The sequence below is a fragment of the Sinocyclocheilus rhinocerous genome, unplaced genomic scaffold (assembly GCF_001515625.1).
Source record: "Sinocyclocheilus rhinocerous isolate Xijiao unplaced genomic scaffold, SAMN03320098_v1.1 scaffold1243, whole genome shotgun sequence".
In the NCBI taxonomy this organism is placed as follows: Eukaryota; Metazoa; Chordata; class Actinopteri; order Cypriniformes; family Cyprinidae; genus Sinocyclocheilus; species Sinocyclocheilus rhinocerous.
Genome location: NW_015626033.1, coordinates 2,292,426 through 2,319,080, shown reverse-complemented (window position 1 = coordinate 2,319,080; position 26,655 = coordinate 2,292,426). Strand labels below are relative to the sequence as shown.

At 38.6% G+C, this 26,655-nt stretch overlaps 1 protein-coding gene and 1 long non-coding RNA gene across 2 annotated transcripts in view; one reads left to right on the top strand and one right to left on the bottom strand.

The window, feature by feature from the left end:
• LOC107707558 (uncharacterized) overlaps window positions 1-2,120 on the bottom strand; it is an 8,046-nt gene extending 5,926 nt beyond the window's left edge. Inside the window, exon 1 of the long non-coding RNA XR_001636269.1 lies at window positions 2,053-2,120. This is a non-coding gene — a long non-coding RNA (uncharacterized LOC107707558). The remainder of the gene's footprint in view (window positions 1-2,052) is intronic.
• An 8,072-nt stretch (window positions 2,121-10,192) lies between these two features.
• LOC107708061 (uncharacterized) overlaps window positions 10,193-26,655 on the top strand; it is a 48,678-nt gene continuing 32,215 nt past the window's right edge. Inside the window, exons 1-5 of the mRNA XM_016512212.1 lie at window positions 10,193-10,412; window positions 13,767-15,865; window positions 16,389-21,249; window positions 21,629-22,000; window positions 26,032-26,304. Of these exons, the coding sequence (XP_016367698.1) occupies window positions 10,309-10,412; window positions 13,767-15,865; window positions 16,389-21,249; window positions 21,629-22,000; window positions 26,032-26,304 (7,709 nt within the window). The 5' untranslated portion in view covers window positions 10,193-10,308. The remainder of the gene's footprint in view (window positions 10,413-13,766; window positions 15,866-16,388; window positions 21,250-21,628; window positions 22,001-26,031; window positions 26,305-26,655) is intronic.

Sequence of the window (26,655 nt, the reverse complement as noted above, 5' to 3'; positions counted from 1 at the left end):
CGTTCTACCAAAGAATGGTTAAAGAAGGACAAAGTTAATGTTTTGGAAGGACTGAGTCAAATTCTGGACCTAAAGCAAGCAGTTCATAGGAGGAAACCCACCAACATCACTGAGTTGAAGTGGTTCTGTACTGAGGAATGGGCTAAAATTCTTACAAGCCGATCAACAGTTACAAGAAACATTTACCTGCAGTTATTGTTGCAAACGGGGGTCAGACCCCAGATACTGAAAGCAAAGATCCACATACTTTTGCACTGCACAGATATGTAACACTGGATCATTTTTCTCAATAAATAAATGGCAAAGAAAATATTTTTGTCTCATTTGTTTGTTTGGGTTCTCGTTGTCTCATTTTCTGGATGTGTGTGAAATTTTGATTGTTTTGAGTCATATTTATGCAGAAATATAGAAAATTCTAAAGGGTTCACAAACGTTCAAGCAGCACTGTAGTTTAAAATGTAATTGATCCCTGTGATAGTAAAGCTGAATTTTCAGCAGCCATTACTTCAGTCTTCAGTGTCACATGATGCTTTTGAAACGATCCTTCAGTTGTGCTGGTTATTATATTTTTTGGGAATTGTTTTTTCAGGATTCTTTGATGAATAGAAAGTTCAGTAGAACAGCATTTATTTATAATAGAAATCTTTTGTGACATGTAATGTCTTTACTGTCACTTTTGATCAATTTAATGCTCCTATGCCATGATTAATAAAAGTATTAACTTTTTGTGCTGACAGACCAGCACTTTGTATTGTTGTATAAAATGCAGTAAACTGGTGCAGTAAATTAAAACAAAATCACAGACTACTAATACTAAACTCTCTGTTATGGCCAGCTTGTGATTTTAGCTATATTGTTCCTCTTTTTTCAGAATCAAATTGAATGGTTACTGTTTCTCCTGGATTGTTTGCTTTGGCTGGTTCTGTCTGATTTATCCTGTTCGTGTTCAGGATCTTTACATTTGAATTACAGATCTGCACTTGAAATCTGAACTTCTTCAAACTGAAAAGAGTTTGAAGAGTTTTCAGTACAAATTAAATATTGAGGTGTTTTAAACTTGCTGTATGATTCATTTGGGCCATTACGTGATAGGTATTATATAAATTATTGTATAACTCTTAAATTCTGTGAAACTGCCTGAAGGCCATGACTCTAATAAGAGTTTTTTTCCCCTACCACCCTGAGAAGGTTGCTCTACTGGACAGCATCTCTGCACTTTGTTCTGCTTTCATCAGAGCCTCTTAATCTCAACACATGACACATACTTACACATATTTCACTCCCTGATCGCTCAAAGCTCAGTGTTTCTCTGGATGTTTGACGAAGAAATAGTGTTTGTAATTCCTTGACAGTGTCTGCTTTCTTCACATCGGTCCCTCAGTCTGCCAGAGGTGGCCTGTGCCATTGTTGGTCTGATGTGAAGGGGTCACCTACCAGCCCCGCTTAACAAGATGGGCAATGAGAACAGCACTTTGGAGCTTCCGGTAAGATGGTTTCAATTGGGACCCGCTGCCTGTCTCAGCACCGCAGTGTTTGTCTCTTCTGAAACGCTTGGACTACCATGCTTGTGTGTGCCTTAAAACTAGACTTACTGTTTAGAGCTGTTATGACTTTTGGTGACATCTGTTAGCATTCACCATCAACTGACATACTGCCTGTGACAACCTGTGCTTGAGATAACAGCTCAGAGAGAGAGAGAGAGAGAGAGTGCTGTGGTAAAAAACATGCACTGTTGTTTTCATTGTTTTCAGTGTTTTCAAACATTCTGACCGAATTTTGTATTGAAAGAGGGCAGATGGTCAGTGAACTCACTGTGTGGGATTTTTTTCAATCTTAACCAATAGGCCTATGCTGTTGTTCCCATCGGTGCTAGAGAGTGACTAAATAAAAGTAGAGATGCTACTGTTAACTACATTTTTTCAGTAGCATGCAATAGTCTGGCTGTTTTCAAAGTGCAGCTTTTCCAGTAATGAGCTACATTTTCCAATGAGTAGGTGGTTTGTTGGCTTTTTTAATGTCTGCAGAGGGAATAATAATAGCAAACGCGCTCACCTCACCTCAACGTTCCTCTTTGTAGCATTGGAAAGTTCAGTTCAGTCAAGTGAATCGGTTCATTCTAAACGGTCCTCTCACACACAAGTTGCGGTGGAATGTCCGATTCATTCTAATGAATAGGATCTTTCTAAAAGTTATTTTCTCATATGTATCGCTAGAATGTTCAGTTAATTAATTTTAATGAATCAGATCATTCAAAACCGTCTTTTCCCCCCTCATATAGCCCATGTATCGCTAAAATGTCCAACTCATTCATTCTAGTTAATCGACTCGTTCTTAAAGCTCCATCTCATATTTAGCGCTGCAATGTCAGTTTCATTCAAGTTTTGATCGTTCGGACTGTTCATGTAACGTAACAGATAAAAATTGTTTCACATTTTCGAGTTCACGTAGAATAGTGTTTTGTAGATTAGTTGTATTTTTTTTTGATACGGTCACTAAATTTGTTAATAGCCTACTTATTAGGCTAATACAAATATAAAAATATGTACTTTCTGTATATATATATATATTTTAAATATTAATAAAGATATTTTCCCTTAAGTAACCATATTTTTGTTTAGCATAGCTAATTAGATAATCCAAACAGTAACTTAAAAGTCAGTTTTAAAAGTTTCCCCAACAACAGTCACCACAATTTAAATCTTTAGCATGTGTATGGCGTTTTGCTGCTGATGTGATTTTACAAGACATTTATGCATTTGTGCATTCAACTGTGGTTTGATATTCAATGGACCCTGAAAGGAATAATTTGGGCGACATTATGCTACATTGAATAGGCTACTCAACTTGGAATTCAGGGTTTATCTTAATAGGATCAACCTGTTGGGCTCAGTGCTTTTTCATGGATGACTCCAACAGTTTGGTAGCTTCCCAGAACGAACCTCTTGGTAAACGTCCAGCAACAGCAGCAACGGAGACTGATTGAGGCATATATAGGCCTAATGACTCAGATCTGCAGATCAGATGCATCTCTCCAAAGACTTGCTTTTACCACAACTTGTATCTTCTGTTCTTTTGCATTACACATATTTGTCTCTGCCACAGGAGGGCGCTCCAGATAACGTGGTGCTATTTCCTCCAGAAGAGAAACAGTCTGACATGGTAAATGAGGTACTGTAGGGAGGGGTGTCAGCATGTGTGTGTGAAGTTGCACTGGGAGTGTGCATGGTATTTCTACATTACCTGTGGTTCAGAAATATATTTAGTGAGAACATATCAACAAATATGGATTTTCAGAGAATTAAGTTTAATGGTTTGCTTACCCCGCTGAAAAAATCATTTAAATCTAAGATGAGTTAAGTTGGCTTTAGCAAGTTTAAGAATCTAAGGTCTTCCTGCATAGCTGATTAGTTGGATGGCCAACTTGTCCACAATAGCTGACAAGCTGAAAAGTGCACATGATTTCCTATAAAAGTGTGTACTTTGCAGAACCAAATGTCTGTGGATGCATAGGTGGATCTCAAAATCGGGCCTAAGGGTCCACTTGGGGGCCACAAGACAAAACAAGCATTTAAATAGCCTAAGACAAAACAACTATATCCATATCTTAAATCTTTTAGCCTAATCATTCCTAATCACTGAAATTTTGTTCAAGCTGTAAGACCACATTTATTGAGCAGGTTAATTAAAAAAAACATCATATTATATATATATATATTTATATGCACATTTATATGCTCAATAAATGTGGTCTTACAGCTTTAACTAAATTTCAGTGATTAGGAATGATTATGCTCAAAGATTTAAGATCAAAGATTTAAGTATTTGATGTATGCTCATGGTTAGGGCATTCTTATGTAGTATGTAAAGCATTATGGCTTTATAATAATAAGTAATAATAAGTTAAAATAAGTTAAAAATAGATACAAACACTGATTCTAAATGTCATTTAAACCTGGAAACAGTGAAATTGAAATGTTGAAAATGTAAAAAATGTTTCAAATTTTGAAATGTAAATATTAATTATTTAATATTTCTAGGTAATTAATGATATGTAAGAAAATGTGGGATATTGGCCCATTAAATCCATTTAAATATATTTTATTTTTGTGATTGTGATGTTATTTTTGCTCCAGATTAAGACTTGAAAACCTAGTTAGATTGCTGACAATTATATTTTAAACAAGCATCAAGATTTTAAGTAAATATTTTTTAGAGTGTATAATCGGCTGTATAACCTTTGCAAAATACTGTAAATATGCAGATTTTGCAAACCCTAATGGCAAAAATTTGAGGTTTATTTGAATGTATAAAGGAAAGTATTTTAAGTCCTTTAAATCACCATTTCCTTTTTAAATTTTCAACATAAGCACATTTTTTGTTGGTCATTTAAATAGTCTTGCAGTGCGACTAATTCATAACATTTTTTTAAATATACATTTTTCTGGATATGTCAAGCTCTAAAATATTTTATTGGGTAGAAACTGTAAGAAAAAAAATCTTTGTTTAAATCTTAAAAATTCTCTAGGGTCAGAGAATAAAATTCTTAAAACTGAATGTTGTTATAGGGACCCTAGTTAAGAAGCCTCCAAAAGCTAGTGTATAACATGATCCCCTCCTGTGGGTTGCATTGAGATTGACCTTTGGCCCATTTCCCACCTGCATTTCACCTGCAGTGTGTGCATCAGAGTGCAGTGCTCAGTCCCCCAGCAGGAAGTGACAGAACAGCAGCAGACATAAGAGGCAGGAGGTAGCTTGAGAAGGAGGGATCAGAGGGCAGAAGCGTCATGCTCAAAGAGTTTCACAGAGTAGGGGGAGGGATCACTACTCAAGTTGCTCTGTGAGTGTTCTAGCCTGAGATTTCGTAGTACTGCTTCTCAGGAGGAACAGTCTGTCTCACACTTCCAGGGACTAGCAGAGTTCTCCTGTGAAGGGCAGGGGTCTATAGCAGGAGAGGTGAAGGGAGCTGAGTCAGGAGTCTGGGGAGGAGACTGGAACATAGGCACGACCGGCAGCATGTTTGTGTCTTTGCCCGGCTGAACCAAAACACGCACACGTCTCTGCTTGCGCTCACGGGGAGTTCAGCGCAGGAGTGCTGCACTGTGAAGCTGCAGCAGTCTCGTGCGAATGTGTGTGTGCCTCCTAAGAGAAGGTGAGTTTGTGATTTATTTAGTGGCTTGCTGCAAATATGAGGTTTACACTGCAAAATATAATTTTTTTTTCTTATTTTCCAGTTAAAATCTCTCAAATCCGTAAGACAAAATAAATGTACAATGCTGCAGTGCTGCATGAGTTATTAAGAGAATGTATAGGTAACACTTTAGTTAAGGGACCAATTCTTACTTACTAACTAGTTGCTTATTAGCATACATATGGCTGTTTAAGTACTAATAAAGCACATACTGTAATGCCTTATTCTGCATGACCATATTTTTGATTCCTTAATACTACCCCATACCTAAACTTAACAACTAGGCCTACCTTAATAATTATTAATAAGCAGCAAATTATGAGTTTGTAGTTAGTTAATAGTGAGATTTGGTCCCCAAACTAAAGTGTGACCAATGTGTTTTTCTAATACAAATGTATTTTGTCTTACTGAACTGGCAGTTTTTTTTTTCATTTGAAAACAAGTGAAAAAGATTAATTAAAAACTTATTGTGAAGTCATTTGTTTTGCAGTGTAAAAGTTTTATTTATTTTGCATTGAGTGAACTGTTGCGTGTTAGCTGAATACACTAGTGTGTGTGTCCTAACTAGGGATAACACTTTGGTCTGTTTCATATTGTTATTCAAAACTGGACTGCATTTCATATAATTTATGGGTTGTGTGTGTATGCCACAACTATTTAGAGGTCAGTCTACTGTGTTGGGCTTATACAATTGCCATGGCAACCAGTAACACTGCACAGCAAGGACGCATGGTAGTTAACAGCAGGGATTTACTGTAGTGGAGGACAATGTGGTCTGTTAAAGGGGCAGGGCAAAAGAGACCATATGGGGTCTGCTTTTCAGGACCACTCATGCTGTAGGTCAAAGGACAAAGGTAGACAGTGGCCCTTTATTTAAAAAGACAGCAGTGATTTGAGGTTACCTGTTTCATTCTCCAAAGGCCCCTGTGTGCTGTATATATGGATCAGCAGATCTGGGTAAGAGATTCCCCCAGTGCAGCTTATATCAGTTTAAATTCTAAACCTACAGACAAATGTAGCTCAGTGAGTGTGATTTATTTTAGTTACTGTGTGCTCAATGAAGTTTTCTAGGGCTCAGATATAGGTTCACAGCATAGACAGGAAACAGGAAGTTGTGGAACTTGAAACCAAGCATGAGAAACAAGATCATAAGAAGACAAAGTGTGCTATTATTCTATTAAACTCAAGTGTAGGTGTGAAAAATGTGGTCTCACAGTTTGAATAAAATTTCAGTGATTAGCAAGTTTAAAAAGTCCTTTCTTATGATCAAAGATTTTAAGAAAGAAAGTATTTGATGTATGCTAATGGTTTGGGCATACTTGTAAAGCATTATGGCTTTATAATGTTATTAAAGTTAAAACTAGATACAAACTCAGATTCTAAATGTCATTTAAACTTGAATGTTGAAATGTTGAAAATGTTTCACATTTTGAAATGTAAATATTAATTGTTATTTCATATTTCTAGGTTATTAATGATATGTAAGAAAATTTTGGATATTGACCCCTTTAACCCCTTTTACAAAAAATATTTATCTTTTTCTTTTTAAAAGAGGCTTTTTGGAACATTTTAAATTCATGTAAACTTTTCAGTTAAATTTTTCATTCAAATTGTTTTATGATAAATTAAATAAAATAATAAAGATTTTTTAACAAGCATTTTTATTAGTGGTCTCACACTTCTGTACCCCATTCAAATAACATAATAAGGCCTTGACTTGTTGTCTGCGGGTGTGTAAACAGATTCTCAGGTTGATGACAGGACTTTTGGAGTAGTGTAGCAGACACTGGGTCGTTTTTATATGAAGGGCCGAGGGAGAGAGATTTAGGGATACAGCGATACAGTACAGTGATTGTTCGCCAGTGTGTGAAGTGCATCCTGTTCTTCAGGGGTTTTGCTGGGGTTTTTTTTGTCGAAAATCCTGCCATCTGTCACTACTAAATGTTACTGATATTTGAAACCCTTGTGTTTATTCCAGGCTTGGTTAACAAATTAAAACTCTGAATAAGCTAATGGAATCTGAACCCTTGAGTTTGTCTGGACTTAGATCAGGGCATTTCATTTGATACTCTGACCTGATTCAAATTGAGTGGTGTTTGTGCTCAGGCCTGGGAATGTAGATCAATGCATGAATTCACTCTTAAAGTCTTAAAGCTCTGAGAGTGTATAACACGTAACCTACAGCAGAGGTGGGAATGCAATGCACCCATGTGTATCAAGTGCATGTGATGTGTGTACAGGAGTCAAAGATGATCAAAACAATGGTTAATGGATGTGAGGCTTCTGTGTAATGCATCTCTAATGTGGCCTGTGTTCCAGAGAGCCTGCAACATGATCCTCTTTTGCTGCACAAGACTTGCCTGTGAATCATACTGTTGATCAATGTGTGTGTGTATGAATAAAATGAGTGAGTGTGTGTGTCTGTTTTGGAGGGGTAAGATTCTCTCTTATTTTAAATCATAGTGTTTATTATGCAAATGAGAGTCTAAAATGATCAAATATTATATAATTATTTGTGTTTGCTCCAGTTAAGGACTTTAAAACATAGTTGGATATTTGACAATCTATTTTATTTTATTTTATTTTATTTTTCTTTACTTTACTTTACTTTATATGTGGATGATCTGCTGTTGCGACCCTTAACGTGAGCAGGAAAAGATTTTTTGATTTTCACCATTTTAATCACCTAGGTAAATTAAATAGGCTTGCAGTGTGACAAATGCATTTATAAATGAAATGAAATGCATTTAAAAAAATATATATAAAATTTTTTTTAATAAAAAATAGTGTTCCTGTGGCTCAGTGGTAGAGCATTGTGTTAGCAGCGCAAAAGGTCGTGGGTTCAGTTCCCAGGGAACACACATACTGGTAAAAAATGTATAGCCTGAATGCACTGTAAGTGTCTGCTAAATGCATAAATTAAATTAAAATTAAAAATTACATATAGTAAATAATCCATGTATATGGATTTACATGTGTTTGTTTGGCCTGGCCTTTTACAAAATGCTCCAGAATGCATTTAATCTGTGTTTAAAGTTTTCTGTGGTTAATGCAGTTCAGGTGAATGAGGCTATCTTATTTCATCTGGAAAGAATAGTGGTAAAACCAGTAAAGTCAGAACAATCGCTTCATTTTGCCTCATTTTCAATGAAACAATAAGTAAATGAATTCTGTGGAAATTCACTATGAACCTAGAATTACCTTTTTAGTTTACAACCATATGTTGTTGTTTTTTTTTGTAACATTGTTTATTCATGTGTGCAAAAGGGCATAAGAACATGCCTGAACTGATCCTTAAGACCCAGCTGGTGTGGTGGATTCATTGAAAACATGTTTATTCTTTCAAGATTTGTCTAAAAGTTCTGATGGCACAGTGATAAATGATCAGGGTGTGTAGGCTAGTCTGAAATCACCTCAGCATTTTAATTTTTATTGACATGGTGGGTGTGTTTTCTTTGATGTAAAATGTCAAACCTTGTACGTTTGAAGGAACGTGATCTCGGTTTGAACAACTAACTTGTTCACACATTTTAGGTGTGTGCAGCTGGTCTGAGTGATTTACGGATCTCTAATTAACAACAGATTGCACCGGTCTGTGCTCTAACTACTTTTGTTGTGTTTCTCAGGCTGCAGTACACACTGACAAGGTGAGCACACTGAAGGAGAAGTCTGCCACTGCAGAGAACGGATCTGTCCACACTGATTCAGTCAAAGCAGAGCCACAGGTGTCTGCTGACGAGGAAGAAAAGCTGAGAAGACAGGAAGAGGAGGATCAAGAGGAACTAGAGTTTCCTCATGATCTGCTGCCCAGCATAGACCTCGACCTCAGCACTGAGCTCAATCTCACCTGGGGAACCTCGCTTGGGTAGGTCTCAACAATTTCTCTCTCTCATACAAACACATTGATTACCTCAGGGAACTGTGCGCTGAGGAGTAGATCTGTCATTTGACACTTAGCAAGGGGCAAGTTTCAACAGAATGCCTGATTCTTTTGAAATTCTTTTTGATTCACATCTGATGCAAATTTTTCCACCTTTCGGTTATGTTTTGCATACTGGTAAACAAAAAAACTATTTTGCATTCAGGAAACAAAAAGAGAGTGATTAAAAAGGTGATAATGATTAATGTGTCTACTGTAATTAAAGGTATGGTATTCAAAAAGGCATTTTCTGTCATCATTTACTCACCCTTATATCATTCCAATCCGAAATGACTTTCAAGAGCAGATATTTTGAAAAATGTCTCATACAGGTTTGAATCAACATGAGGGTGAGTAAATTTCTATGAAAATTCAATGAAATGTGCCATAAAATTGTGAACTCACCTGGGAGTTGAGGACACAAAGAATGGCGCAAGTTTATATTAGTCTTGAAACTGGAAGCCAATGATTACATTGGACTCTGATACTTGCTCACTCATTTATGTCTCGTCTTACTATATTTCACAATCAAAGCAAAACACAAGACTTATTATACGAAGATCCTTCCTTGTACTTGCTTGGCTGGATAAACACAGAATGAATTTCCATTAATCTCTGACTCATTCCTATGGAAAACTTGACTGAATGGACAATTGGCAGGCCTACAAAAAAGCCGCAAACCTTGCCAGCTGTTAAGGTGGTAGAACCCAGACACACTCCAATGACTTTTATTTTACATGATTTTATGGAGGTAATGCTAATTAAAACGAAAGGCTTGTTTGAAGACATTACTATTTCCATTATAAATTCTATTTTTTTTATACATACTGTATATATTATGTATACTATGTCATAGTATGTAGTGTATATTACAGCAAGAGTTTCTCCAAGGAATTTCTGCTGTTAGGTTTCTACCTAATAAGACATATGACAAGTGTCAGTTCTAGGAATAAAAGGACAAAATCTGTGAATGTTGTGCTTTTTACATAAATACATCAATAATGCATTACCATAGCCTGTTAGTGGACAAAATGTTTGTTCTAAAATTATTTTGATCAAACCCATCTACTTAGATTTCTTTTACAGCTTGATTAGTAATTGAATCTTCCTGTTAATGAGCCCTGATGTTATGAGGCTCATATTCATGGGTATTTATTTGTGTATGTGTGTGTAAAGTTGTGAGCAGGGGAGCTTGGGTGAAATGAAGAATGAGGCTGTGGCACTGGGTGGCACTGCCAACCCTCTGCTGGCAGGCCTAGAGCACTACATGGAGGCCAGTCCACCAGTAGTGGGCCTCATGAAGAGGTAATAGAGGAATGATTAAAATGGAGACAGAGATACCAGTCTGTTACGGCATAAGAGACAGACATTGGTAACTCGGCCAAAGTGTATTCATGTTTTCATATGTAATAGATTTTGGTCAGATCTCTTTTGCTCCATTTTGTGTTTTGGGTGTGATTATTGATGTGTGCTGTGTAAATGGAGTTCTCAGTAAGCACAAAACATTTTTACTTTTCAAAACGTTGAATTTTAGTTGCAGCTAAGTTACACTGCAGTACTCTGTTGAACAAGTTTAACAAACAAATAGATGTAAAAAAAGAAATTTAAGAAAAACAGTGTAACCAAATCACGATGTGCGTTTTATGTATTTGGATTATAAAAATGATCAGTACCAAACAGTAACTTTGAGAGAAAAAAATTAAGTTGCATATATAAATTTATACAGCCAAAATATCTTAAGAAACATAAACATATCTACCTACCCTAGTGAAAAATGAATATACTAAAATGTATTTGAAATACATTTATTTCATGCTCAGTATACTAAAAATACATTTACATATTTATGTACTTAATAAAAATACCCTGCAATTGTACTTTCGGTAAACTAAACTAGTATACTTAAAGTCTGCTAAACTGGAACAACTAATTTTGTACTTAATGCATTTTAATTGTTTGGAAGTAGTGCTGAAGTCCAACTAAAGATATACTTAAGTATATTTGATTGTGCTAAAGTGGAGCTATTGCAAGTATACTTTAGGTACACTTTAAATATCTTGCATTTAAAGACCGATATTATTCAAAGATCTTACAATCCTCATCAATAGTGACATTAAAACACATTTTAGGCTTAATATTACGAAATGTGCATTGTGCACACGTAGTACTCCAAATAAAGTTTAATCAAAATTTTCGAGTGATATGTCAGTAAATATGTTAATAGGTTTAAACTATACTTAGTATGAAATAAATGTATTTGAAATATATTACTTTTTTATGTTGTATGCTTTTGTGTTATTACTAATATGGAACAAAACTGTGCCAAACTTGTTTAGGTTTATATAATGTAATCAGCATTTAAATGAAACAGGCTTCAAAAATGTCTTCAGAAATATTATGTTTACAGAACATACAGTATGTTTATGAACAAAATACAACCAGAAACAGCTTGCTTATTTAATGGTAAACACAAAATATGTAATTTTTAAAAATATATAAACATTTTATTTATATACTTTAATACATCATTGGTCATGTTAAGTATTTAGGATCAAAATGTTTTTACAAACTTTTCACAACTGGAAAAACATAGTTGTACTAGCTAGGTTAGTGGTCTGTTGAACGTGTTTGGCTTTAAAGCTGGTTGAGTTGGTTTGCTGTGAACTAAACTAGCATTGTTTTTGGTTGTGCTTTGATTGGGCAGCTGACATGACTCTTTAACACGCATGAGGTGAAAGTGTATGGTTTACCACACTAGATCAATATACAGCGTGAGGTGTCCTCCTTTACAGAAAGCCATGTTTGAGTGTGGCGTGTGTATATTTGCGGTCGTTTTGTGTGTGTACGTTCAGTTTTTTTTCCTGTTGAGAGAGTTATCAACACATTATTACGTCTGGTTGCAATTGCATAGACTTGTGCGGACACAGACAGATGAGATCTACATTCATACTTGACATGTTTAAGGGTGTACTTCATGTTAGTTTCTCTCAGCTAAATACAGCCAAATCCTGTCAGAGTCAACTGTTTATGTTTTTATACTATTTATGTTTTTATTAATATTTATGTATTCTTTTCAGATTGTGTTTTTTTGCTAGAAAGGCAATAGAAGTGCTCAGGGAAGGGCAGAGGATTGTGGGTATTGAAATTCTGCCTGACAGTGCAGTAGGGAGTGGCTGCAGTTCTGTAATTCATTCAGACATACAGTATGCCAAAAGGCCTCAAGTAAGTTTTAGCACATACAAGCATAATTGCTGTAACTTAAACTGCAGTACAGCTGTCTGACTTTCCAGTTATGCCAGAGAAGAGTTATAAACGTTTTTCTTGCCTCCTCTGAATGGGAGTGGCAGCTTCCAGTCATAATCATTTACTGAAAAAAGAAAAAGGCTGCATGGTTGAGCCTGTTGTCATCTATATCATCAAGTTGGCAGATCACACGAGTGCTGTGGTCCAGTCAGAGAGAAACCCATGAGGATCTGCTTTCTCATTTGTTTCCATTTGAGGTGAAGGTGATTGATAGTTTTTTTGTTTAAAATGACAGGCAAAAATTTGTTAGCTAAGCTGTCTCTGTTCTGTTAATTCCCCTGGAGGCACAGAAAGAAGCACACTAAGGTGAGACAGGCAGTGTGGGAGAAGCATGTTGTCATATTAGATCAGCTGTAGCTACTTTATCGGGTTGTTAGTCACTGACTGTGTTTCAGCTCTTGAAACGTGATATGCAGAGTCACAGTGGTTCACCAGGTTCTATATTGTCTGCAGTTATAAGGTTGTTAGAAGCATGTAGCAGTTTTTTGGCTGGTGCTGTTCTGTCATACGTACTGTATAGGTAGTCAGTTACACTGGGTCCTTAATGGATGCTAAAAGCATTGAAGCATTAACCTTGCTCTAAAACAGCATGTGATTTTCTGCCAAGTCCATAAGACTTCAGGCTATGTAGTTAACACTCATTTCACTTTTCTAAATTAGCAAAAAGATTTCAGCATCTTGATTTTAATCTCAATGAAAATGAAACATGATTGCAAGTGATTTATACTATTCATAAATTTGAAATGAGGAAATGAAGTGGTACCCAATGGGTAAGTAAGTAAGTAAGTAAATAAATAAATAAATAAATAATCATGGCACTGTCTGTGTATAGTAAAACCTTTTTTTTACACAGAAGAAAAATATTATTTAGTTTCTTATTTAATTACATCCTTAAAACAAAGTAAATTTACTTGTATATAATAACAATACTCATTTCATAGAATATATCTTGAATAAAGTTTATTAATTCACTAAATGATTACACTAAAATTTGTTAGATTTATGTTTAAAATAAAACTAAATGTCACTGAGGTAAGAAAAATAATCTTAATTCTAGATATATTCTTGAAAAAAAAGTTTTATTATGCAATTTTGTTCTCAAGAAAATTTACCTTGTTTTAGGATGACAAATTACTGATTAAGAATAATGATTATTATTTATTATTTTTTTGCTGTGTGCGTGTGTGTTTTTTGTATCTTACATCTTTAAAATGCTTAGTTGTGCCTATGCATGAACTCTCATCCTGTCTCTGGCATGAGGTGGAGTGGAGTGCTTTGGCTTGGTGTGGAATGAACAACTGATTGTTTCTCAGAGCAGTTTTATTCTAATGTATCTTTTTTGGTGAACGCTGATAGCTGTGATGGTGACCAAGTTTCTGCTGAGACAGCATCACTGGCCCAAGCCCACTTGTCTAGCGAATCTCAGCAACATGTTCCATCCCTCAGTCCTTTGGCTGCCCAGATGGATTATGAACTCCAGGAAGCTTTAAGGGAATGTGAAGATGAAATGGCTGCTCTTGGCATATCTTCCCATGCAGACACATGGACTGCAGGTGATCTGGACAGGTTTTTCTCTGTAAGTGATGAGAAAAATCAAACTGAGAAAGCTGAAGTTAAAAAGGATTTTGGTTCATCTTCACATAAACCTGCCGAATTTCATGAAGGTTGCCATGGAAATGATGGAGCGCACACAAATGACTCATCAGCGGGTGAAGAGGAGGTGTTTAGCTTCAGAGATTATGTTCTAGAAAGAAAGCAAAGTAATACATGTGCAGCTGGAGCTGAGGTTGTCAAAAACATTGAGGATATAACAGAAAACCACAGTGAAGAAGCGAGCCAGCTGTCAGAGGCAGAACAGCAAACAAAGTCAGAGATAGAGACAAAAATAGACACAGCTGAGAACATAGCTGGTCAACAAAACACACATACCATATGGACAGGTACACAAACAACATCCGAGATTGATGCGGAAAAGGTAACACTTACCCAAGATCAATCAATACAAGATATCTGCTCTTTGAAAAACACCCTGGAGGGTGAGAGTTCACAAGATGAAGACAGAATACACGTTATAGCACAGACAACCCAGAGAGAAACAGGAATAATTCAAGAGACAAATCCTTTGAATGAAGAAGTCAGAAGTTCTGAAAAAGCTACACAGATGATTCAGAACTCAGATGAAATAAAAATAGAGACACATAGTCAGTTAATTAGTGATTTACTGGCATGCCCATCCACATATACGAATAAACATTCTGGTCACACGTTGCATTTAGAAGCTAAAATAAGCATACAACCAAACATACAGAAACGGGTGGAGTCAGGGACACATCAGCAGATAAATAGACAGATAGAAACAAACACAAAAGTAGGATCAAGCCTTGACCATCAAAGACAGGAATTAGGACTCCCAGAACAGCTGAGTCCTGAGGGTAAACAATTGATCTGCTCCCCACCTCCAGAACCCGAAGCTCATATTTCCCTGGCTGAGGCTCCACCTGCCCTGTTACTGGACTCTCCACAGGGGCCTGAGCAAAATGATAACCAGGATCAGACAGATGGACCCTGCAAATCAATATCAGATGGTGAAACCATACACCACAACCACTGTACAACAGGGGAAGTCAAAGATGAGAAAAATGTGTCTGCTGTTGTGATTGATTTCTGCCAAGCTACAACAGCCCCTGAACATGAGCCCATAGGGAGATGTGACTTAGAGATATATCCACTGGAGCAGGAGAATGGACCTCCTTTAGGCGGTGGAGCTGGCGCACACGCACCACTGTGGGGGAATTCACATGCTTTGAGCCGGGCCGGTGCAGAAGAGGAGGAGGAGGAGGAAGAGAGTGCCCTTGAACGGGCTTCAGCAGAGTCCACTGCCTCCACATTGCTACAAACAACACCCACGATGCCAGAAATGATAGAAAGCGAGGGAGAGAAGAAGAGCGGTGATGCGTTCCAAAGTGCCTCAATAATATTACAAGCAGCAGAGAGAGAATCGGCAGTGCTGGAAGCGGATGAGTCTCCGAGCTCAGAGGAAACATTAAGTGAATTTATATCTGAAAAGGGACAAGAATGCACCTCAGTAATTTTTCCAGACATTAAGTGCTCACCTGTTCAGAAAGAGGAGGCGACTGAGGAGAGCTGTAGCAACTTGACGGAGAGTGAGGGGAAGGGTGGGGGTCTGCCGATCGCACTCTCCCCAGCCGGAGACAAGGATACAGGCACGGTCGGCACAGAGGACAAAGCTCTGGTCACCTATTCCTCTCCATGTGTCCTTGTAACATGTGACTGGAAGGTGGAGATTTCCCGATCAAAGGAGAGAAAAGAAGAGAGCGAAGAGGACGGGAAAAAGGCAAGCGAAGGCGGAGCACAGAACACCGCAAATGCCGGCAGGGTGTCACAGAAAGAGGCAGCGACCGAGACGTGTCCATCCCATCGCATCACAGCATCACCAACCCCATTTCCTCTGACCATCAACAGAATAAACGACTGCGACTCCATCAGCCCACCCCCTCCTCTTTCCCACATAAACTCTACAAAGACTGAAGCGCAGAGGGAGGAAGAAGCTAATCTGAATCCGAGCCCAATTGCATCAGGAGCAGACCTGCCAGGCAGTGATAGATCACTTCCACCGGCATTTTCTTTAGAAAACGAATGTCTCTCTGCGCAAGCCAACGATCAACAGGTACAGAGCTTTTCACAGACTAGAACCGCAAGCTGTGACACATCCGTCAAGACAGAGACACAGCAACAAAAACAAGAAATAACTCTTACAAGTGAAGACACATCTCAATCTACTAAGCTACAAGTAAACATGAGGGATATCGCCGCAAATTGTACCAAAGTGGAAGGGTCTCCAAAAGGTATGCAGAGCTCTTTTGAGAACCAAAAGGATACAACACTGAAATGCCAAATGACTGAATGTGCCTCTTTGCCCCCATTGATGGTATTTGAAAGTCTACACCATCCAGTAAAAGAGGCTAGCTTCAACTTTAAATGACCTCATCCATCCTGTCACAGCAGGCACAGCCCCATTTCCTCTGACCATCAACAGAATAAACGACTGCGACTCCATCAGCCCACCCCCTCCTCTTTCCCACATAAACTCTACAAAGACTGAAGCGCAGAGGGAGGAAGAAGCTAATCTGAATCCGAGCCCAATTGCATCAGGAGCAGACCTGCCAGGCAGTGATAGATCACTTCCACCGGCATTTTCTTTAGAAAACGAATGTCTCTCTGCGCAAGCCAACGATCAACAGGTACAGAGCTTTTCACAGACTAGAACCGCAAGCTGTGACACATCCGTCAAGACAGAGACACAGCAACAAAAACAAGAAATAACTCTTACAAGTGAAGACACATCTCAATCTACTAAGCTACAAGTAAACATGAGGGATATCGCCGCAAATTGTACCAAAGTGGAAGGGTCTCCAAAAGGTATGCAGAGCTCTTTTGAGAACCAAAAGGATACAACACTGAAATGCCAAATGACTGAATGTGCCTCTTTGCCCCCATTGATGGTATTTGAAAGTCTACACCATCCAGTAAAAGAGGCTAGCTTCAACTTTAAAGGTTTTCTCAGCATCAGCAAACCAGCACTTCCTCTTCAGACAGAACCGATCACTGGCCAGAGAAATACTGACCTGCATGGAGCAGAAAGGGAACATACTGCCTCTGAAGAAGAAGGTAAAGATGAAAAAAATGGAAAGCAGAGAGAAAAAGTGGAAATGACATTTAAAGAGCCAAAGGACTGCAGAGAAATGACCAGTACATCTCAAACGCAGGGTGATACTACTGTAAAACTTGGAGAAAATGTTAATGTAAATATGAGTAGCTGTGAAGACGATGGAAAAGTGACAGATGAAACTCCTGATGTCAGCAAGGGAAATCCTGTTTCATCACTGTCAGCTGCAGGTGAGACCACCTGTGTTAATGAATCTAAGGATGTGGTTAATGAAACTCTGGAAGCAACTGAAGTAAGCAAAGAGAAGCAAGAAAATAAAGAATGCTTGAATGTTACTCAGATCACTCCAAATAATACAGATGAGTCAGCATCCACTGAGAAGAACAGTGTTTTACTACCGGATGTATCTCCACAAGAGGGTCGTAACAGCAGCCCTGCTGTGGGTGGTGAGCGGGCTGATATGACTGAGTCTGAAGGAGTTGAACAAAGACATACAGAAATTCTACTTACCACCAAGGAAAAGCTGGATGAATCAAAGGGATGTGGGTTGCCTGAAGCAAGTGATATAGAACTAACATGTCCAGGTAATTCAGAGAATCTTGTGAATGATAGTCGAGAGCATGAATCAAAGCCAGAAAAATACACATGTGAAGTTGAGTCAAAGGTAAAAACCAGCTCCATGTCTCCAGCAGCTGCCCCAGACATAGACAGCATGTGCCCTTGCACTCAACCAGACAAGAAATCCAACACCGAGCAGCCTACTACGATCTCAGAGATGCAATTTCTGTCAAAAGCAGATAAGTGTGACGACATGCTGCCCTATCAGACTGAATCCCAGTTCAGTAATGAAATGATGAAAAATGATGCAGCAGATGCTGGGGACAAAACTGTCCCTTCTCTTCCTGCAGCGGAGACTACAGTACCAGCACAACGGGATCTTTCCTCAACTACCATACAAAGCACTAACAGTGATGCCAGGGATGTGTCTGTCATTGTACTAAAGGCTCCAGGCCCAATGCTGAGTCACTGTGAGTCCGTTAATGACTGTGATATTGCTGTAGCAGGACCCGGGGAGGACTGCAGTGTGAACTGTGTGTGTGATTCTGACACAGAGATTGTTAAGAATATTACAGACAAATCTAATCAACAACTGGATGTGAATGAAGAGAGGTTAAGATCTCAAAATGCAGATGATCTGCTTTACTCTGTTGGTGTCTCCACACAGGAAATTGCAGCATCATCTGGGAACCATTTGCTTACAACTGACAGACCAGAACAGGCAGGTGATTCACCGCTAGTGTTAAAGAACCCAGATATTGTTGGAAATGCAAAGATGAAACAGAATGACGGCTCTAAGGGTGTTGGAGAATTGGAGGTTGTTAGAAAAGAGAAGAGTGAACCGGTGAATGCACCGACAAATGCTACTACAGAAAATGAGGTTATTAATATCGACACATCTGAAGAATTCAAGCACATGAAAAGGGGAGAGGACAACAAGGAGTGTGTAAAGGAAGCCGAAGAAAAATTCAATGCAGAAAATGAAACCAGTTCCTCTCAGGAAGAAGGGATTGAACAAAAAAATGAAAAGCAGGGTGAAAGGAAGGTACAAGAAGTAATGCCTATTAAGGAGCAGAAGCATAATAAAGAAGAGACAAATTCATCTGAAACATCCTGTGCTAATGAAACACTTAATTATCAACCTGCTTTGACAATGCAACAAAGTCCTAATGATGAAATCAAATGTGATTCACTCCTGATGCACTTGAAGGACAATCTCGCTACACTTCTGACTGAGGAACCTGTTCAACATGTGTCTGACAATGTAAAAATTAATAAAAGTGTATCCAAAAGATTCAGTCAGGTGATGGGAGGAGAGCAAAACAGGGAGATTGTGCAAGAAAATGAGGTACAAAATGTAAAATCCATTGCAAAAAAGGACAGCAAAAAAAGTGCAAATACCTCTCAAGAACAGAATGAGACTGCTGCAAAAGAAAACGCTGATCAAACACAAGGAGAAAATCAGACATTAATAAATCTCTCCAATCTATCAGGAGAAAAAAAACTATTAGATGAAACCATTCCAAGAGGAAAATTGCAGTCTAGCCCTATGCCTGATCCTGGTTTAACTTCTGAAGGGATTATAGAAGAGGCTCTGAGTTGTGGAGGGGCTGAAAAATCTCCTCCAGTCGTTGATCACACCCTGTCTGCAGTGGTGAATGCTTCTCCAGAGAGAGACCACACGCAAGATCCAAGGGGTTTGAGCCAGTCAGATTTGGCATTTTCACAATCCGGAGAGCTCCAGCTGCAACAGAACTTTATGAGTGCCCCAGAAGCAATGTTAAGTGTGAGTAAAAGCAACATTTTAGAAAATGCTGAGACCAATAATCATGCAAATGCTGAGGCAAGTGAAAAGCAAGAGAAGGTGGTTATGTATTGTAGTGCAGAGGCTCCAAGATCCCTAAACAGCACATCAGAGAGTGCCGCACTGGTGGGGGGCTATAACAAAGATGTTGCTGTGTTCAATATATGTCCAGAGAATGAAAAGAAGACAATACAAACAATAGATCTTAATGGTGGGAGATTTCCTGTTTGTGGTGAAAGTACTTCAAATGAAATCCAAACTCAGTCAGCTCCCAACTTGTCTGTAACAGCATCGTCAGCTTCTGAAACTTTAGAAGTCAAACGGGTTATAGAGGCTACAGAGGCAAAAGAGCCTGCCATCTCAGCATCACAGGAAAGTGTGAGTAAACATGCAGATTGTACCAAATCACAGGTCAGCGCGGATGAACATGGCAATGTGTGGAACGAAATCCCTGACACCAAGAAAGGCTCAGAATTTCCTGTAAATCACTCAAGTGGGTTCTACGTGATTCCCACCCTCTCACACCATGAAGCAGGACTAAAAACAGAAGAGAAATGTTTCGACTCCGTTACCCCTGGAGACACTGGAAACACTGAGATCAGTTTTGATTCAATTAGTGATGTTGCACAGATGTCTACAGCAGGAACTTCCCAAAATCAGCAAGAGAAAGAATTCGTTTTTCAGTCCTCTGATTGCCAGCTCTCCACCACCACATCCTCTGCTTCTGTGCTCCAAAAATTTATTAAAGAGGAAAAAGAGATAAGTGTGGATCAGGCCCCTAAAGATGCACTAGAACCTAACACTCCTAATTCCACTCCCCAGTCTGAGACAGCTGCCTGGAGGATGGAGCAGCTTAATAAGCATTTGTCAGAGCAATTCCCAGATGGTACCCAAAACACAGAGGAGCAGAATACACAGTGTTCTGAACAGCAGTTACAACATGTAAGAACTTGTTTGGACACTGAAAACACAATCAGTTCTATGAAAGAAGAAGACACCATTTCAAATGACGTACAACAGCGAGAAGGAATTCAAAAAGAGATAAGTAAACAGATGGCGGATGAAGAAAAGAACAAGGCCGTTGAAAATGATCACATAGAAGTGTCCAAAGGGGCTGAACCCAAGTCTTCACAGTCTATAATTGAAGAAAGCATCTCCAAAGAAAACCAAAGCAAGTTGGAGGAGCTGTCTTTATTTTCCCCTGTTGAAGCAATAGTCGATAATGTAGACCAGCAAATTGAAGAAGTTTCTAATGGATCACTGACAGAAATGAAAGAGGCTGTGTCATTGTTATACCCTGAGACCTCTATCTGCTTGGTGACTGACCCCCAGGATTCCCTCCAGTCCCCTCCTGCAGTCAATCAACAGTGTAGTCAGCAGCCCACTAAGTCTTTTATCCAAAACTTACGTGAAAACGCCACGAAGAAAGTTGAAAGTAGCAGTGAGCAAAGTCCAAACATAGCAGATACCTCTCCTGGAGACATAGAATCCCTTCTTATAAAAAAAACAATAGAGAAAGATGACAGGGAAGCTATTGAAGATGAAGTCAGCAAGGTGTCAACAGCTGCAGATGTGTTGCTGGGTTCAGGCACAGGAACAGAGCAGATATCACAGGTTATCGACAGTTCAGACAGCCAAATCCTAAGTGCAGTCTTTGTACCTGAGAGGTCAGATGCAGTCAACTCCTCTGAAGGTTCTGATTGGCTCAGAGCTCTGAAGGAGGCAGCCTCCATGTCTCAGATCATTCCAGAGCACAGAGATGAGTCTACCTGTGGATCTACAGAAAACAGGTACATTTCATTTGATGTTTGTTTTTAAAATGAGAGACCGTGAGGGAAATTGACTTTGTTGCACTCACAAATATGTAGAAAGAAATGTAGTGCTTTTCATTGGCACAGGTACAAAAAAGTATGTTTTATTCTCACATGACGTTTTGAGTGAAAATGGAGCCAAGTACAAGTACTACAGCCCATTATCTCCTGAGGGTGACCTCAACAGTGACATCAACTCATGCCCTTTAGGGCAAGAAAGAATCCTTTCATACCCACGCACAAACACACACTGGGCTTCACATATCTGAGCGCCACACATACACTTGCATACAGGCTATAAGGAGTTTTCATTGAGACAAACTGAGCAAAATTTCTTCTTTGTTTATTTTCTCTCTAGACCATTTGAGACCCTCCGTTCTCCTCAGACTGATCTAGAATTCCGAACCCCAACTGAAGAATATTTTCCCCCTGCTCCTGAAGAGAGTTTCCCCCCGGCACCCGAGGAGAGTTTTCCTCCTGCTCCTGAAGAGAGTTTTCCTCCAGCTCCTGAAGAGAGTTTTCCTCCAGCACCTGAGGAGAGTTTTCCTCCAGCACCTGAGGAGAGTTTTCCTCCAGCACCTGAGGAGAGTTTTCCTCCTGCTCCTGAGGAGAGTTTTCCTCCTGCTCCTGAGGAGAGTTTTCCTCCTGCTCCTGAGGAGAGTTTTCCCCCTGCACCTGAGGAGAGTTTTACCCCTATTACTAAGCAGCCAGAAGAACCACCAGACTGCAGGTGAGACCTCCTAAATGCTCCTTATGCACTTTCATGAAATGATTTACCACTTCCTTGGTTTGTTATTGAGTTAGTTGCTACTTGCCGCAAAGAAATTCCCCTTAATGTAGACTACAGGATGCCAAAGTAGTTGTGTTTAGGTCCAGGGAACGGCATAATAGATAGAAGGGTCATGCATTGCATCTGGGGTCGTCACTTTTTTGTGTTTTGTCTGTTTCATTGCTCAAGTGAACCAAATTACTACATTTACATTTACATTTATTCATTTTGCAGACGCTTTTATCCAAAGCGACGTACAATTGGGGAATACATCAAGCGATTCATCTTAAAGAGGCAAACAGATGCAGGAAGTACTCATAATACCAAGTTTCAGGCATTATTCCAATAAGTAATTACTACATGGGTGTCCAAAGACCCATTTGTTGAATATTTTTGAACACGTGTTTAGAATGGAGCATTGCAATGTACACTTAGCTTCCTTTTGGGGACTTTCTTATTTGCTCTCGTTTTGTCATTACTCCCCACTCCCTCTCTTGAGTCTATATCTGCTCTGTTGCAGTAGCCACAACAGATGAAAGTGGAGCACTTGGTGCTTGTCAGTCAGAGATTTTAGCCTAGCACCTCATTTAGAAAGACATGCCGGAGCCGGAGAGAAAGAAAGATAAGAGGAAAGAGAGAGTGGTGGACAAAGTGATAGGGAGTGAGAATGAGGGGAAAGAAGAGAGAGAAACTTTGACTGTGTGCATTTGTCCCAGTATCCCTGAACGGCCCACTCTTTGTTGCTTGCCACAGATGTGGACTAAAGGAATTTTGCTGTCAGTATGTGTGTGTGTGTGCACGTGTCTTGCTTAAGCATGCATATGTGTTTGCTATTTGCACCAACGCCCTCACATGAGGTCATACCAAGAGGTCTGTCAGTATGGAACAAAAGCCATAGTTCAGGGCCGATCCAGTTGAGAATATTACTGTGTGTGTAGATAGATAGATATAGTCAACAGAGAAAGAGAGAGATACAAAGAAATAAAAGAGAGAGGGAGTGTGAAGTGGCTGCCTGAGGAATTTTGAGTGGCTTGCCTAAAAGAATAGTCACACACTTTACTCTGGGTGCTGATCTCGGGTGAGTTCTGCTAAACCTCCTTTGCTGTTTAAAATTACATGTTTCTTTTTTGAATTTTACTAATAGTGTCAATTGCTGGAGAATACAGCCTTGTGGATATTTGGAGAGATGTTGATTACAGATGGTTTGTGATGATCTCACTGGATAGATGGGGGGAGGGACAGTAGGAAGACAGGGAGGGAAGAAGGAAGTGTGTGTTGTGAAGTCTGTCTCTCATTCTTTCAAATTTGCTAGCTTGCTCACTCTATTTGACACCTGATGATAATGATTTGCTCTGTGTTGACAGAAGGTTAAATTCCGTTATTGTAAGGAATGAAGTAGATTACACAGGACTTTATGGGTGCAGTTAAGATACCTTTGCTCTTGGTAATGTGCGATAAACACCTCTGTAGACAACTTGTGTTGCTGTACTAAACCCGCTTTTAGACATCAACCCATACAATGCTGTGATACATGTCATTTGTGGCATGTGAATTTACTTTATTTTATTTTGGAGATGGTATTTTGAACTATGTGGCTTTTGAGGCTTTGTATATAAATGAAATAAAGTGCAAAACTATAGCCTGATGGTTTTAGTCAGATGTTTTAGGCTAGCTACCAACTTTCCACATGTACAAGCTAATATTATCTTGTTAAGATAACTGCAGATTTTAATAAAAGCCTATAAAATGCCTTCGGTTACCTTTCAGTGAAAACTAGAGAATGTTTATTTTCTGTAGTTATTTAGGAAGTTGCAAGGAAGTTTTACTTGGTCTTGGTGTTAGCGCCTCACTCACAACAGCTGAATGAAAGCACAGCAATGTTAAATTTGAGAGCTCATGCTAATTTTTTATAGTGCCAACCACAAAGTTACTAAATAGGTCACATACAACAGGCTTCTGTGTTCCCAGCTTTCACACATTTTATGTAGGGCAGATGAATATGTCATTTCCAAACTATTCCATGTCATTTAGCTAGCTTATTCCACATTTGTTTTTCATTTCAGTCTACTTTATAAATCTACTTGTGATTTTATGAACAAATGAAACTGTGTGGATGCATTGGCTCCTGTGTGGATGTGTGTGTGTGAGAGAGAGAGAGGTGGCTTGGAAACCTTGTGATGCGTGACAAGAGCTAAGCAACAGTTACCATGGCAACAATTATTAGCCATTGCAATTATTTTGTGTTAACGGAACACAATTATGTTAGTGATGCTTTGAAAAGGGACTCTTACTCAAAGTGTTTTACAATTTTACATTATAAAACGAGACAGTAGGCCTTAATAATTGCATTTATTATAAAGATAACAGTATGATGCAGCCCCTCTTAGCTCAAACCTAACCACACTGTACTTATCTAATTATGCCTTAAATATTGCTGTCAGTCAGACTGTAGTTAGGACTGTGAAAAGCTGTATGGCGGCTGTGCTAACAGTAGTGACGTTGTTATTTTTATGGTTGCTAAAACTCCAGCTCCCCCCTGCTGCCTTTATTTAGTACAGTCTGTTTGCTATTAAAAACCATGTCTGGACTCATTCCTATGGACACAGCTGCTCCTGGGAGATTAGATTTTGTGTTTGTGCTCTTCCCATTAATTCTGGTGCATTTGAAACTTTGTTGTGTTCATTAAAGTTGTGGTTTGTGGTTATGTCTAACATGCAATCTCCCACTATCCGGCTAAAGCGAAGGAAGGATAGGATCGTAATACTTTGATGCGTGCATAGACCTGATTAGAGGGCAATTCTGCAAACTGTCTACAACTGTTTCTGATGAGATAGAGCAGTGCTATGTACAGTTGTTTAGGCTGTGTGGTGGAGTGAGTTGTATTTTTAGTATGTGAAATGAGATGAGGCACACCCCTTGACAGGAGCAGCTGAAGGGCTGTCTGCTGTTCTGCCTGTTGGATTAGGTTTTGTCTGTGATGCTGCTCAGCTATTGCCATTTTTTCCCTGCCGAGAGTGGAGTAGGGATGGTAGGAATGATATATATCATTATGTGATTTATTTTTGTATCAGAAATTTGATAGGTACAGATAAAGTTGTAAGTTTTGTATAAATTTATATATACAACATGTATCTTATGTGGTTCATTAGTGAACAAATCAAAGAACAACTGATTGATTTATAATTCATAGCAAATATGAATACACTACCATTAAAAAGTTTAGAATTGGTAATTTTTTAAAACTTAATGTGTTTTAAAAAAAAAGATTATTGTGCTCATTAACACAGCATTTATTTGAGCATGTAAAAAATAAAATACAGTAAAAAGTATTATTATGAAATATTATTAAAATTGTAAATAACAGTTTCTCTTACAATTAATTATTAAAATGTAATGTATTCCTCTAAAAGCAAACTGAATTTTCAGCAGTCATTACTCCAGTCTTCAGTATCACACATGATTCTTCAGATATCATTGTAATAAGCTGATTTGGTGCTCAATTAATGTAGAAAACAGTTGCTTAATATTTTTGCAGAAACGGATACATTTTGGATTCTTTGATAAATTGAAAGTTCAAAAGAGCAACATTTATTTGAAATATAAACCTTTTGTATAAATGCTTTGTATAAATTGAATAAATGTCTTTATTGTTACTGTAATAATTTCTTTTCTCCATAAAATTATTAATTTATTTTATAAAAATCATACTGACTCCAAACTTTTGAATGGTAGTCTAGGCCTATTTATTTATTTTGCTTAGTTGTGAGAATTGTTGTTTAATAATAATAATAATAATAATAAAATTAAAATAAATAAATAAATAAATGGAATAAAAATCTTGCTTAGTTGATGTCTGAAATCTGAGATAGCAAAAAAACCTTATTTCTGTTGTGTACTATGATAATGGTTCTTATATGAACGATTTCATAGGTGCGTCTCTCCTCACCATTCCCTGTGTGTGTGTTTGCCTGTGTATTTGTGGTGTTGTGCAGGTCTCCTCTGGTAGAGGCTGCTGAGAGCAGTGAGCCTGTCCCCTCTCCCTTATCACCCCTACCACAGCACGACACTGCTCCTGCCCTCCCTGCCCACCTGCTCCAGGACACAGTCGAGTTCCCCACACCGCCCCCTACCCCTCCGGACAGGGCTCCCCCTGAGCCTCAGACCCTTTCTCCTGCTCCTGCTCCTTCTGGTCTACCCGAGGCTCTCCCTGCTGCCCCTGTGCCTCCTCAAATCCAACAGCTCCAGCACTCTGAGCCTTCAGCAAGGTAGGATATGATCATTTGCTGAGTGTGGTAACTGATTGTTTAACAGTGTACAGTTTTTCTTCTTTAGAAGATTGTGAGGATGCCACATGTGTAGAGATACTGTACGCTCAAATTTAGTTTGTATTATTTTTGCTTTGTGGTTATTTTAAGATCCTTGGATGATTTTGCCACTCATATGCCCTCCCTGCGTGGGCAATACAGTTTACATGAGGCTGCTTGCAAATGCTCTTCATCTATTTAGTCTGTTCCTAACTATCAAACTGGTGAGAATTTATGAATACTGATTAGATTTAATTAAATAGATCTGACTGTTTTGTTTTGTTGACTGTGCTGCTGATAATAATAGCAGTG